This window comes from Anoplopoma fimbria, chromosome 17 (assembly GCF_027596085.1).
Source record: "Anoplopoma fimbria isolate UVic2021 breed Golden Eagle Sablefish chromosome 17, Afim_UVic_2022, whole genome shotgun sequence".
In the NCBI taxonomy this organism is placed as follows: domain Eukaryota; kingdom Metazoa; phylum Chordata; class Actinopteri; order Perciformes; family Anoplopomatidae; genus Anoplopoma; species Anoplopoma fimbria.
In genome coordinates, this window is record NC_072465.1 from 27,871,290 (window position 1) to 27,884,380 (window position 13,091).

The window sequence follows — 13,091 nt, forward strand, 5'->3', positions numbered from 1 at the left end:
TATTATAGTTAATCATGATTATTATAGTTTATTATTATTATTATTATAGTTATTATTATTATTATGAGATAGTTATTATGATTATTATAGTTAATTATTATTATGAGATAGTTAATGATGATTATTATAGTTAATGATGATTATTATAGTTAATGATGATTATTATTATTATGAGATAGTTATTATGATTATTATAGTTAATGATGATTATTATAGTTAATGATGATTATTATTATGAGATAGTAAATGATGATTATGAGTTAGTTAATTATGATTATGAGATAGTAATGATGATTATTATGAGATAGTTAATGATGATTATGAGATAGTTAATTATGATTATGAGATAGTTAATTATGATTATGAGATAGTAAATGATGATTATGAGATAGTAAATGATGATTATGAGATAGTTAATGATAATTATGATAGTTAATGATAATTATGAGATAGTTAATGATAATTATGAGATAATTAATGATGATTATGAGATAGTAAATGATAATTAATTGATAGTAAGTCATAACTATGAGATGCTAAATCAAAATTATGAGACAGTAAATGATTGTGATAGATTATAATTATGAGATATTAGGTCATAATTAATTGATAGTAAATCATAATTATAAGATTGTAAGTCAAAATGATGCAATAGCAAGTGGTAGTTATGAGAACGTAAGTCATAATTATGAGATGCTTAGTCTTGATTATGAGATAGTAAATGATAATGAGATATTAAGTCATAATTATGAGATAGTAAGTCATAACAATGAGATGCTAAGTCACAAATATGAGATAGTATATGATAATTATGATAGTAAGTCATAATTAAGTGATAATTATGAGATGCTAAGTCATAATAATGATAGTAAGTCATAATTATGATCCAGTAAGTGATCATTTTGAGAAACCTTATCATTATAATGACTTACAGATCTTTATTTTTTCATCAGTGGTGGAAATGGTCTTCCATAACAATCAGACTGGAACATGAAAATGTTGATAATTATATTAAATTACCAGTTTGTATAATAATCACCAGAGTTTTATTTACTTTTACTTTATTTGTTTGGGCAGCACAAATATCTTCACGTCATTGCAGTAGAGCAGGTTGAAATTTAAATTAAATAAAGAAGTAAATTAACCCCTCAGAGACAGATGCACATTAGAGATGCCACAGTTGTGCAGCTCTATTTCATTTTTTTATTGTTCAAGTAACAGAGCATGAAGCAGCACCACACACCTCCGCTGGTCTTTAAGTCCTCGTGAGGACTCGTGCTGCGTTCAGGGACACCCCGATCTCTGATATTGTCTTCCTGTTTCTGTCTCTTTAATGACCAAAAATAATTTCATCTTCTTTTGGCTGATGTCATCAGTCTCTTTGGGACGTCACACGGTGACATAATCAGTTTCTCCTGTCAGCCGATCAGATGTCTTCCTGCTCCGCTCGCTCCCTGGAGGAAACCCACCTGCTGACGATCACTTTCTGTTGATAGAGAACACCTTTTTTCACTCTGTTTATTAACCAGCAGCTCTACACAGTGATGAGACACCACTATTTTGCTGTAAATCAACGTATCAATAATTTGACTTATCGAATAGCTGCCGCTTCCTGTAATCTACCTGAACCTTCAGTCTGCTCAGACAGACAGGTGAGTCCAGCTCAGCTTCTGATAGGTCGGCTGGATGGATGACGTAACACAACATCAGCTCCTGTAAAACAAACACAAATAAATAAAACACGTGAATCAAATCTCACCTGATGTGATGTTTGACGGCTCGTTACCTTGGAGACGTTGGAGGTGATCCTGCTGAGAGCCGCCAGAGAACGCCACGAAAACGGACGCAATGCCGAGCCCCTGAACGCATCATCAGTCCGCTCAATTACGACCGAATAACTACAAGATGAGGAGAGGGACAATTTGTAGATTAGATAAATCTAATAATTTCCAAATTACAATTACTTTTGTTTCAATTTAGTTTTTAATTTCTTTTTTCTATCTGTCGTGTGTCTGCATGTCTGAGTTATCCTACATATCATATGCAGACGCAAGAACTATAATAATAATGATAATCACAGGAGTGTATATGTGTCTTTTCCTCCTTTACATCCCTCATAGAGTGTGTGTGTGTGTGTGTGTGTGTGTGTGTGTGTGTGTGTGTGTGTGTGTGTGTGTGTGTGTGTGTGTTACCTTGCGTGGTAGAAAGGTGGTCCTTTCCTATACAACACTAAAAACACAGAAAAGAGAATCATGTCAGTTGTGACAAACTGAAAGTATAAATTCACTTCAGGCTCCGCCTCCTGCGCTCAGATGATTGACATTAGTCACCTCAGACACTGGAGGATCATGGAACTGGTCCCAGTTTTATACTGGTTTCTAACTCCTTCTTTTACAGGGAAACTGCATCAGTGTGTGTGTGTGTGTGTGTGTGTGTGTGTGTGTGTGTGTGTGTGTGTTTCTCACTGAGGTCCACGCCGTACTTGGCCCCGCCCCCTTCTTTAGGGACCCACCCGCTGCTTCGACAGTGCTGATAGGCTGCAAACGAGCTCACAAAGTCGGGCCGCAGGGAGCGGAATGTTCTCCACAGCTGGATGATTGACAGGGGCTCCTGATCAATCACAGAAGAGGACATGGGTGATGTCATTAAATGAGTGAACATTTTTTGGGATTCTTTGAACATGACAGTTTATTTGTCATTTAAATACTTGTAAATTCAAATGTAGAAACATGAACAAACAAGAAAATACAATTAACTTAACAGACAGAGAGACAGAGAGACAGATGGACAGACAGGCAGACGGATAGTCACCTGGTTCTGGTAGACAGACAGGCAGCCCAGACTGTAGACCAGGAAGAAGGCCTGTAGGTACAGACAGCTGATTAAGAGCAGTGAAGAGGCCACGCCCCCTACCTGCTGTCCAGGTTCAGGTGTGATGACAGTCCAACTACTGCATAGTTTACAGAATTAACTTTTACAAACCTCAAACCATTCAGACACAAATCGGTTCACTATCTGATTTTGTCAACAGCTGAGGCTCATGGGAAATGTAGTATTTATAGACAGAAACAAGCTGAAACAAAACGTGTAACAAATTGATGGTTTAGTGGGAGTGTTGGTGAGTTACCTCCTCCAGACTGAGTTGCAGGTACTCTGTGAGAGAGAACGGAGTCCGCCGGACCTCCCTGACGGCCCCACACACCTGCAGACACACAAACTCATACTGATTATACACAACTACACACTCTACCACTCTATTTGTCATCTGAGTGAGACGTCAAAGTCAAGATAACAATAAACATAAAAGTCTGAAGACGCACCTCACTGTCAGAGACCACTAGGACAAAACCAGGACCGGGAACCAAAGGATCAGGAGCAGGAGCAGGATCAGAGTCAGAGTCAGAGTTGAGGTCCGAGTCCTGGTCTGAGCTGGGATCAGGGTCTAGGTCAGGGTCCTGATCTGAGCTGGGATCAGGGTCGTGGTTCTGTGGGCCCAACCTGAAATGTCAAGGGCGAATAATTTAGCTGAGCGGTACCTTTAAACCTGAATTTAAGTTTGAAGTGAAATTCATTGTCAAGACTCATGAACGTCGTCTTGAATCGCAAGAAAACTTAACAATTAGATTTATCTCCGAAAAATTTAAATATTTTGTGATGATAAAAATGCCGAATTTAGCAGAACACACAACTAATCATAAAGGTGTGACGTTATGGTTTCTGAGTTGTTTTTATTCCAATACACAGCGCAGAATTGTAAAAAAGCATTTGGTGAGATCGTAGAGAACCACTCTACCTGCAGCTTTTCTTGGCCTCCGGCTCGACCCCTGACCCCGGCCACGGCCTCTTTGTGTGGGGACAGGCTCCCCCATTTGGTCCAGGCTCCCCTCCGCCTCTCATCTCGCTCCTCACATCCTCCATCTCTACTGGCTGAGAGATGCTGAGCAGGGTTTGATTGACAGCATCTTCATCCAATCCCTGAGCAGAGAGAGCGGAACCCGCCCACCTGAGGAGCTCCTCATACCTGCAGGAGAAGAGGAAAGTTGTTGTTTTTTAAGACACAGAGCAGACAGGATGTGATGTCATAACATGAACAGACAGGATGTGATGTCACTCACCTGGATTGTGAGATGACAGGTAGAGACAAACCTTCATGTTCTGAAAAAAAAAAAAAAAAAAACAGAGAGCAACTTTAATGAACAGTACTGATTGGACCAGACGGATGATGAGGTCATGGTGTGGGTGTGAACTCACGTTCCCATTGGTCAGAGATGCTGTAGTCCGGTCTGGCTCTGGACAAGACCCCTTTACCAAAGTAACCCTGAAACCAGACAAGACCGCAATGTTGACTAACTCAGACCTGGATTCACGTGATGTGGATTAACTCAAACCTGGTTTTACATAATGTGGACTAACGGAGACCGGGTTTTATATAACTTGGACTAACTGTATAACTCAGACCTCGTATCACATGATGTGGATTAACTCAGACCTGGTTTTACATAATGTGGCCTAATTTAAACCTGGTTTTACATAACATGGTCCAACTCATATCTGGTTTTACATTACCTGGATTTACTCAGACTGGATTTAACATAATGAGGACTAACTCAGACCTGGTTTTACATAATATGGACTAACTCGGACCTGGTTTTACATGATGTGGACTAACTCAGACCTGGTTTTACATAACCCGGACTAACTCAGACCTGGTTGTAGATCTAGTGGACTAACTCTGACCTGGTTATAGATCTAGTGGACTAACTCAGACCTGGTTATAGATCTAGTGGACTAACTCAGACCTGGCTGTAGATCTAGTGGACTAACTCAGACCTGGTTATAGATCTAGTGGACTAACTCTGACCTGGTTGTAGATCTAGTGGACTAACTCAGACCTGGTTATAGATCTAGTGGACTAACTCTGACCTGGTTGTAGATCTAGTGGACTAACTCAGACCTGGTTTCACCTGATCTGGACTAACTCAGACCTAGTTTCACCTGATCTGGACTAACTCAGACCCAGTTTCACCTGATGTGGACTAACTCAGACCTGGTTTTATATTAAGTGGACTAACTCAGACCTGGTTTCACCTGATGTGGACTAACTCAGACCTGGTTTTATATTAAGTGGACTAACTCAGACCTGGTTTCACCTGATGTGGACTAACTCAGACCTGGTTTTATATTAAGTGGACTAACTCAGACCTGGTTTCACCTGATCTGGACTAACTCTGACCTGATTGTAGATCTAGTGGACTAACTCTGACCTGGTTTCACATGAAGTGGACTAACTCAGACCTGGTTATAGATCTAGTGGACTAACTCAGACCTGGTTGTAGATCTAGTGGACTAACTCTGACCTGGTTTCACATAATGTGGACTAACTCTGACCTGGTTATAGATCTAGTGGACTAACTCAGACCTGGCTGTAGATCTAGTGGACTAACTCAGACCTGGCTGTAGATCTAGAGGACTAACTCAGACCTGGTTATAGATCTAGAGGACTAACTCAGACCTGGTTATAGATCTAGAGGACTAACTCAGACCTGGCTGTAGATCTAGTGGACTAACTCAGACCTGGTTGTAGATCTAGAGGACTAACTCAGACCTGGTTATAGATCTAGTGGACTAACTCAGACCTGGTTATAGATCTAGAGGACTAACTCAGACGACTAACTCAGACCTGGTTATAGATCTAGAGGACTAACTCAGACCTGGTTATAGATCTAGAGGACTAACTCAGACCTGGTTATAGATCTAGTGGACTAACTCAGACCTGGTTATAGATCTAGTGGACTAACTCAGACCTAGTGGACTAACTCAGACCTGGTTGTAGATCTAGTGGACTAACTCAGACCTGGTTGTAGATCTAGTGGACTGGTTGTAGTGGACTAACTCAGACCTGGTTGTAGATCTAGTGGACTAACTCAGACCTGGTTATAGATCTAGAGGACTAACTCAGACCTGGTTATAGATCTAGAGGACTAACTCAGACCTGGTTGTAGATCTAGTGGACTAACTCAGACCTGGTTGTAGATCTAGTGGACTAACTCAGACCTGGTTGTAGATCTAGTGGACTAACTCAGACCTGGTTGTAGATCTAGTGGACTAACTCAGACCTGGTTATAGATCTAGAGGACTAACTCAGACCTGGTTGTAGATCTAGAGGACTAACTCAGACCTGGCTATAGATCTAGAGGACTAACTCAGACCTGGTTGTAGATCTAGAGGACTAACTCAGACCTGGCTGTAGATCTAGAGGACTAACTCAGACCTGGTTATAGATCTAGAGGACTAACTCAGACCTGGTTATAGATCTAGAGGACTAACTCAGACCTGGTTATAGATCTAGAGGACTAACTCAGACCTGGTTATAGATCTAGAGGACTAACTCAGACCTGTTATAGATCTAGTGGACTAACTCAGACCTGGTTATAGATCTAGTGGACTAACTCAGACCTGGTTATAGATCTAGAGGACTAACTCAGACCTGGTTATAGATCTAGAGGACTAACTCAGACCTGGTTATAGATCTAGTGGACTAACTCAGACCTGGTTATAGATCTAGTGGACTAACTCAGACCTGGTTATAGATCTAGAGGACTAACTCAGACCTGGTTATAGATCTAGAGGACTAACTCAGACCTGGTTATAGATCTAGAGGACTAACTCAGACCTGGTTATAGATCTAGTGGATCTCAGAGGACTAACTCAGACCTGGTTATAGATCTAGAGGACTAACTCAGACCTGGCTGTAGATCTAGAGGACTAACTCAGACCTGGCTGTAGATCTAGAGGACTAACTCAGACCTGGTTATAGATCTAGAGGACTAACTCAGACCTGGCTGTAGATCTAGTGGACTAACTCAGACCTGGTTATAGATCTAGTGGACTAACTCAGACCTGGCTGTAGATCTAGAGGACTAACTCAGACCTGGCTGTAGATCTTCTGGATGTGGTCCTGATGACAGACCACCACGTGTTGGTTGAGGAGCTCTGCCCGGTAGTCGGTGCTGTCCTCCGGCCTGCTGCTCACCGGCAGCGGGGCCTGGAGCTCCTCATAGACCCGTCTGCGCCTCCGCGGGGCCTTAAACTCCGCCTGCATGCTGCCAAACCTCCATTCATTCTCCAAACTCTCTAGTCGGACATGTTTTGCTGTGGGACGCCGCGGTGTCACGAAATATGTGTCCGGTCGGAACTGCGGGCCTCCAACGATAGTTCCTCCTCCAGTTAAGATAAAATAAAACAAGATAAGATAAGATAAGATAAGATAAAATAAGATAAAATAAGATAAGATAAGATAATATAAGATGAAATAAGATAAGATAAGATAAGATAATCCTTTATTAACCTGCTGATTATATTCTTTAAAGTCCCACTTAAGTTAAAATTACTCATTTCAGAAAGAAATAAAGTCTTTAAAGTATTTCAACTAAATAGTTGTTGATCTATTCGAAGGGTTTCCAAGTATGCAACATTTTGTTTATATTTGCACATCAATACAGATATTTGCATTATATATTTACATGATTTCCCTTTTAATTAATAAGACAATCAGTTTTCACAGCTTAAACATGTTAATACAAGATTAACATACAGTACAAAAAGACATTTCAGAAGAAAAACAAATCTCAAAATAAAATGAAGTCTTGTTTATGTTCTATTTCATAATATTAGTTCTAAATGTATTGTTATTCCTTGAAGCAGAGGCGTTTCTAGTAATTTAAAAATATAATATCAGAGTCAAAGCTGACTGAAGAAATGTGTTGGGAGCTGCAGTATTTCTGTTGAAACAGCACAGACATAAACAAATAAAACCAGAGTTATCTGAATGCAGAGGTCAGTAAGGTGAAGACATTTTGGTAAACAGGGCAAAGGAGAGAAAGAAGCCCAGGTGATGACAAATAACATGTAATAACACTGCATCCTGTCTGAGTACAGCTTGAAAAATGACGATGAGGAAGTCTCAGGGAATGTTTTTTTGTTTTTCAATGAAATTTAAACGTTAAATGAGTCATCTCAACTAAATAGTTGTTGATCTATTAGAAGGGTTTCCAAGTATTCTTATGAGAGCAAAACATTTGTTTATATCTGCACATCAATACAGTTTGAGATTATGTTATTTATATTATATATTTACATTATTTCCCTTTTAATTAATAAGACAATCTGTTTTCACAGCCTAAACATGTTAATACAAGAGAAACATACATGTACCCACACAACATATGCACATATGTATTTATACTCTTACATGTAGCTCACACATAGGATGCTGTTTAAATCCACATGTTCATACTCATGTGTTGTATTTAGGTCATCATGTTGTAGCCCTGCTGTGATCTTATTGTTGTTTGAGTCCTGTACGTGTAATGACAACTTTTTATGTTAGCTACAATATACATTTAAACTTAGATAGGTCACCCAAAATAAAATAATGAACATTTTACCAAAGTTCTCCATTATAGCAGTGATATAAAATATATACCATATAGTAAAAAGAATGTTTAATTACCTACAATTGCTTTACATATTATAAAAAAAGGCCACATGTTGAATCAAATACTGTCAAGATATTAAAGAAACATGAGATCAGATTTTAACTGCAGTGCAGGTCAAAATGTGATTAATTATACATGAACAGTTTACTTAATTACATTATATATTTTTATACTTTATATTGAACTGTGTGTCAGTCCAACATATTGACTGTAACACTGTTTCATACTCAAGTGCAGCTAAGACTCACAGTGGAGACACCAGTCATTTAAACTTCCTTCAAGAAACAGAACCGACTAGAATAAGCCTGGTTTATCCGATGTGTCTTCCTGTCTGTCCTCCTGTCTGTCCACCATGTAGTACCGATGTTTCTGTATGTGCTGGTACAGCGTGGTGTATTTGGTGACCCTCCTCATCCTCGGCAGGATGAAGCTGTGAGTGAAGGTCTCTCTGCTCAGAGAGCTCCGCCCCTCTGCTGCCAGGACACTGTTAATGAACTGAAGACAGAAAGTGAAGCAGTTATGGTGCTCCTCATCGAACCTGAGAGACAGACAGGTGGACAGGGTAGAGAGAAAGAGACAGGTGGACAGGGTCATGAGAGAGGGAGAGAGACAGGCAGAAGGACAGGGTACAGAGAGAGACAGACAGGGAGAAAAGGGAGAGACACTGTTAATGAACTGAAGACAGAAAGTGAAGCAGTTATGGTGCTCTTCATCAAACCTGAGAGACAGACAGGTGGAAAGGGGAGAGAGAGAGAGAGACAGGTGGACAGGGGAGAAAGAAAGAGACACATAAACAGACAGGTGGACAGGGCCGTGAGAGAGACAGACAGGGGAACAGGGGAGAAACACTGTTAATAAACCGAAGACAGAGAGTGAAGACCTTAAGGCAATTAAACCTGAAAGACAGACAGGTGAACAGCAAGACAGTGAACAGGGTCCAGAGAGAGAGAGACAGAGACAGACAGATGGTCAGATAGGTGGACAAAGTCAAGACCGAGAGGGAAAACGAGGGACAGACAGAGAGTTGGACAGGGGAGAGACACTGTTAATGAACAGAAGACAGAGAGTAAAGTGGTTAGAGTGAGAGACAGACAGGTGAACAGTGGATACAAGAGAGAGAGAGAGAGAGAGAGAGAGACAGACAGGTGGACATGGGAGAGAGAGAGAGAGAGAGAGAGAGAGAGAGAGAGAGAGAGAAAGAGAGAGAGACAGGTGTGAGGTCTACCTGTGCCAGGCGGGGTCCCACATGGACCCCTCAGAGAAGCGGTCCAGGTACTGGTCCCACTGAGCCAGCAGGTGGAACATGTCGGGTCGGACCAGAGGGACACTGACGCAGCGCTCCCACCCGCTCTGATCTCTACCAACACCTCCACAGGTGTAGTTATACACTACTCCTACACACACACACACACACACACACACACACACACACACACACACACACACACACACACACACACACACACACACACACACACACACACACACACACACACACACACACACACGTCATTACAGGTCATCCTCAGGGGAACATGAACGAAGGATCACAGTAATCATTGATCCAACAGTAGTTGAGATAATTCAGTCTGGAACAAAGCAGAGGATTAACAGACAGACAGACAGACAGACAGACAGATAAACAGACAGACAGACAGAGAGATGGACAGACATACGGATAGGAGGAAAGACAGACAGAAAACAGGTGGACAGACGTACAGACACACAGACAGACCAGTGAACAAACAGACAGAAAGACAGACAAACAAGCACACACACAGACAGGTGGACGGGTGGACAGACAGACAGACAGACAGACATAGAGACAGAGACAGTTCAGATGTCTCCCCTCAGTCCTGAACCCTGACAGACTTTGATCTACGTCACCTGTCTGACATCACTGACAACAACTCGTCATCATGACATTTCACTGACAGCTGTAGAGTCACATGACTGTAGCATGACCTCTGACCCCTGAAACCTACCTGAAGTGTTGGAGATACCAGTATGCAGATCTGATGTCCCATCAAACTCTCTGAGGAAAACACAGCACATAACACACTGGTTATACTCGTCTCAACTGGTATTTAAATGTGTGTGTGTGTGTGTGTGTGTGTGTGTGTGTGTGTGTGTGTGTGTGTGTGTGTGTGTGTGTGGTTGCGTATCTACCTATATACACACAGGATATACCTGTGTGTATCTACCTGTTGTGTGTGTACCTGTGTGTACTTACCTGTTGTGGTTGTCGTGTGCAGGTGCGACCAGCAGACAGCAGGAGGTCTTGTGTCCGTTGCTGAGGGGGGAGGGGAGGCTGACAGGTGCCTCCTGCAGTCTGCTCCCCCTCAGCTCCTCCCCACAGCTTGGACACTCCTCCGGCACCGAGAAACAGAAGATCTCCTTCTGACAGTGACTCAGTCGGATCACATTGAGATCCATCTCTTCAAATCCTCTCCTCCTTTTGTTACTCCTCAGCTCCTTCTTTTAACTCCTCCCCTCCACTGTTTACTCCTCCAGTCTTTATTTTATTTCTCAACTCTTCCTTTAACTCTTCCGGTCCTTCTTTTAGTCGTCAACTCTTCTTTTTACTCCTCCAGTCTGTTTTCAACTCCTCCAGTCTTTCCTTTACTCCTCCCCTCTTAATTTTACTCCTCCAGTCATCCTTTAACTCCTTCAATCAGTCTATATCACCTCACCTCCTATTTTTACTCTTTCAGTCCTTCTTTAACTCCTCAACTCTTCTTTGTACTCCTCTAGTCCTTCTTTAACTTCTTCAGTCTGTATTTAACTCCTCGCCTTCTCCTTCTCTTTTTACTCCACCAGTCCTCCTTTTACTCCTCAGATCTTCTAACTACTCCTCCAGTCCTTCTGTTACTCCTCCAGGCCTTTCTTTTACTCCTCAGATCTTCTGTTCCTCCTTTCTTCACCTATTTTCTTCTTCTCTGTTCCTTTTGTCTGTCACTCGTCTGTTTCTTCTTCTCCCCACCTTCGTTCTCACACCTGGTTGCTAGGTTACAGCCTATCAGATGAAGTCACTGCCCGGCCTCGGCCTATCAGGTTGCAGGTGCTGTCAGACGGACAGCCACGTGACCCGGCTCACCTGTACCTGCTTCAGTCTGAACAGGTGACCTTCAGACTGTGCTGGCAGTGTCGTCATGGAAACCATGGTGTTGACCTGCAGGGCGGTGTCGGTGTCAAAGAGAAATAAATAAATATAAAGCGGCATTATATTTGTCTCAGTGGTTAAGTGTAAACACAAATTTATAATCGGTTACAGCAACTTGTTGAACTTCTGACTTGAAACTGTACGAAGTTACCTGCAAAATAAAAGACCCAATTCAACTTTAAAGGCCCTGAGATCTGTCTGATTGGTTCAACAGACTGAATGTAGGTCAACAGGTTTTCCATCTCACATTCACAGTGTGTGTGTGTGTGTGTGTGTGTGTGTGTGTGTGTGTGTGTGTGTGTGTGTGTGTGTGTGTGTGTTTAGCGTCGTGAAAACATAAACATAACCCCTAACCCTAACCCTAAAGACAGCAGACTTAAGCAAAGTGGAAAAAAACATAATTCAGTCTTACACACCAAAAGTTGTAAAATATTTTTTTTAATTTTATTTTTTATTTTACTTAAAGCAACAATAACCACTTAGAGTAACTTATATCCACTTTATAATGCACAACAGCAGTGATTATAACACATTATACAAAGATTATGTGTTATGATAATTGTTAAAGCATTATGGATATTTAAAAGTGCTTATAACTATGAATATACAGTCATATAAACAGGTTATAGCGTTTCTTAAGTATGTTTATAATGCATTATAGACATAGGCGTCTCATCGTTGAACTAAAGAAAAATCCACTTGGCAGCAATGAAATTGATTTTAAAAAGGAAAAATCAGGAATTTCTGTCGAACAAACATTGAGTTGGATTAATGACAAACTTGGCAATGACAGTAAAGTAGCTCTTAAATGAAGTGGATTAATCATTGATGGATGAATGTTTGACACATGTTTTGGGTAAGCTCTATGCACCCGGTCTGCACTACAAGTATGTATTTATTGTGTATTTTACTGTCTATTGGGCCTTTTTCCTTAAATTCGTTTCGTGTTTTAAACCCTGATCTCTAAAAATGAGTGACCCCTGTATGGTCACCCTGTGTTATATGTTTTCTTCTATGTAAAAATTGCTCCTGTTGAGCACTTTGTGACAATTGTCTGTGAAAAGAAATTTCACCCACTTATTTAGTTACATGTTGTTGGTAATTTGGACACAACTCGTTCATGTTTTGTGGTAAATGTGGAGATGAGATGTGCAGCAGGCAGAAACCGTTGTAAGGAACCCGAGTGGAGTCATGAAGTGGGGCAAGCTTTCCAAAGAGAAAGGAAGAGAGTGAAGTCATGAGGATCAGGTCCAGGAGAAGGCTCAGTCATGCTTAAGCAGCTAGGAAATAAAAGATTCAAGAAGTTATGGAGGACAAATCAGGTAGAAAGCATGAGGGATATTGTTTGTGTGAGGTCGAGGTTAAGTTCTTATCATATGTTCCTCCACGAACACTTAGATCCTCCACTGCTGGTTTCCTAGTTCCTCAAA

General features: G+C 41.1%; 2 protein-coding genes across 2 annotated transcripts; both read right to left on the bottom strand.

The window, feature by feature from the left end:
• Positions 1–1,073: 1,073 nt before the first annotated feature.
• tsen2 (TSEN2 tRNA splicing endonuclease subunit) lies at positions 1,074–7,196 on the bottom strand. The gene is made up of 12 exons (XM_054616220.1): positions 6,932–7,196; positions 4,252–4,318; positions 4,116–4,155; positions 3,794–4,021; positions 3,321–3,498; positions 3,128–3,202; positions 2,812–2,862; positions 2,466–2,610; positions 2,193–2,229; positions 1,787–1,898; positions 1,624–1,713; positions 1,074–1,486 (listed from the first exon to the last, which is right to left on the bottom strand). The coding sequence occupies exons 1-12, from the start codon at positions 7,100–7,102 to the stop codon at positions 1,427–1,429; spliced, it is 1,254 nt and encodes a 417-aa protein (XP_054472195.1). The 5' UTR covers positions 7,103–7,196; the 3' UTR covers positions 1,074–1,426.
• Positions 7,197–7,768: 572 nt separating this feature from the next.
• Positions 7,769–10,942, bottom strand: LOC129105289 (MKRN2 opposite strand protein-like). The gene is made up of 4 exons (XM_054616224.1): positions 10,732–10,942; positions 10,484–10,533; positions 9,724–9,892; positions 7,769–9,036 (listed from the first exon to the last, which is right to left on the bottom strand). Exons 1-4 carry the CDS (start codon positions 10,932–10,934, stop codon positions 8,793–8,795), a joined length of 666 nt encoding a protein of 221 aa, XP_054472199.1. The 5' UTR covers positions 10,935–10,942; the 3' UTR covers positions 7,769–8,792.
• Positions 10,943–13,091: the final 2,149 nt, after the last annotated feature.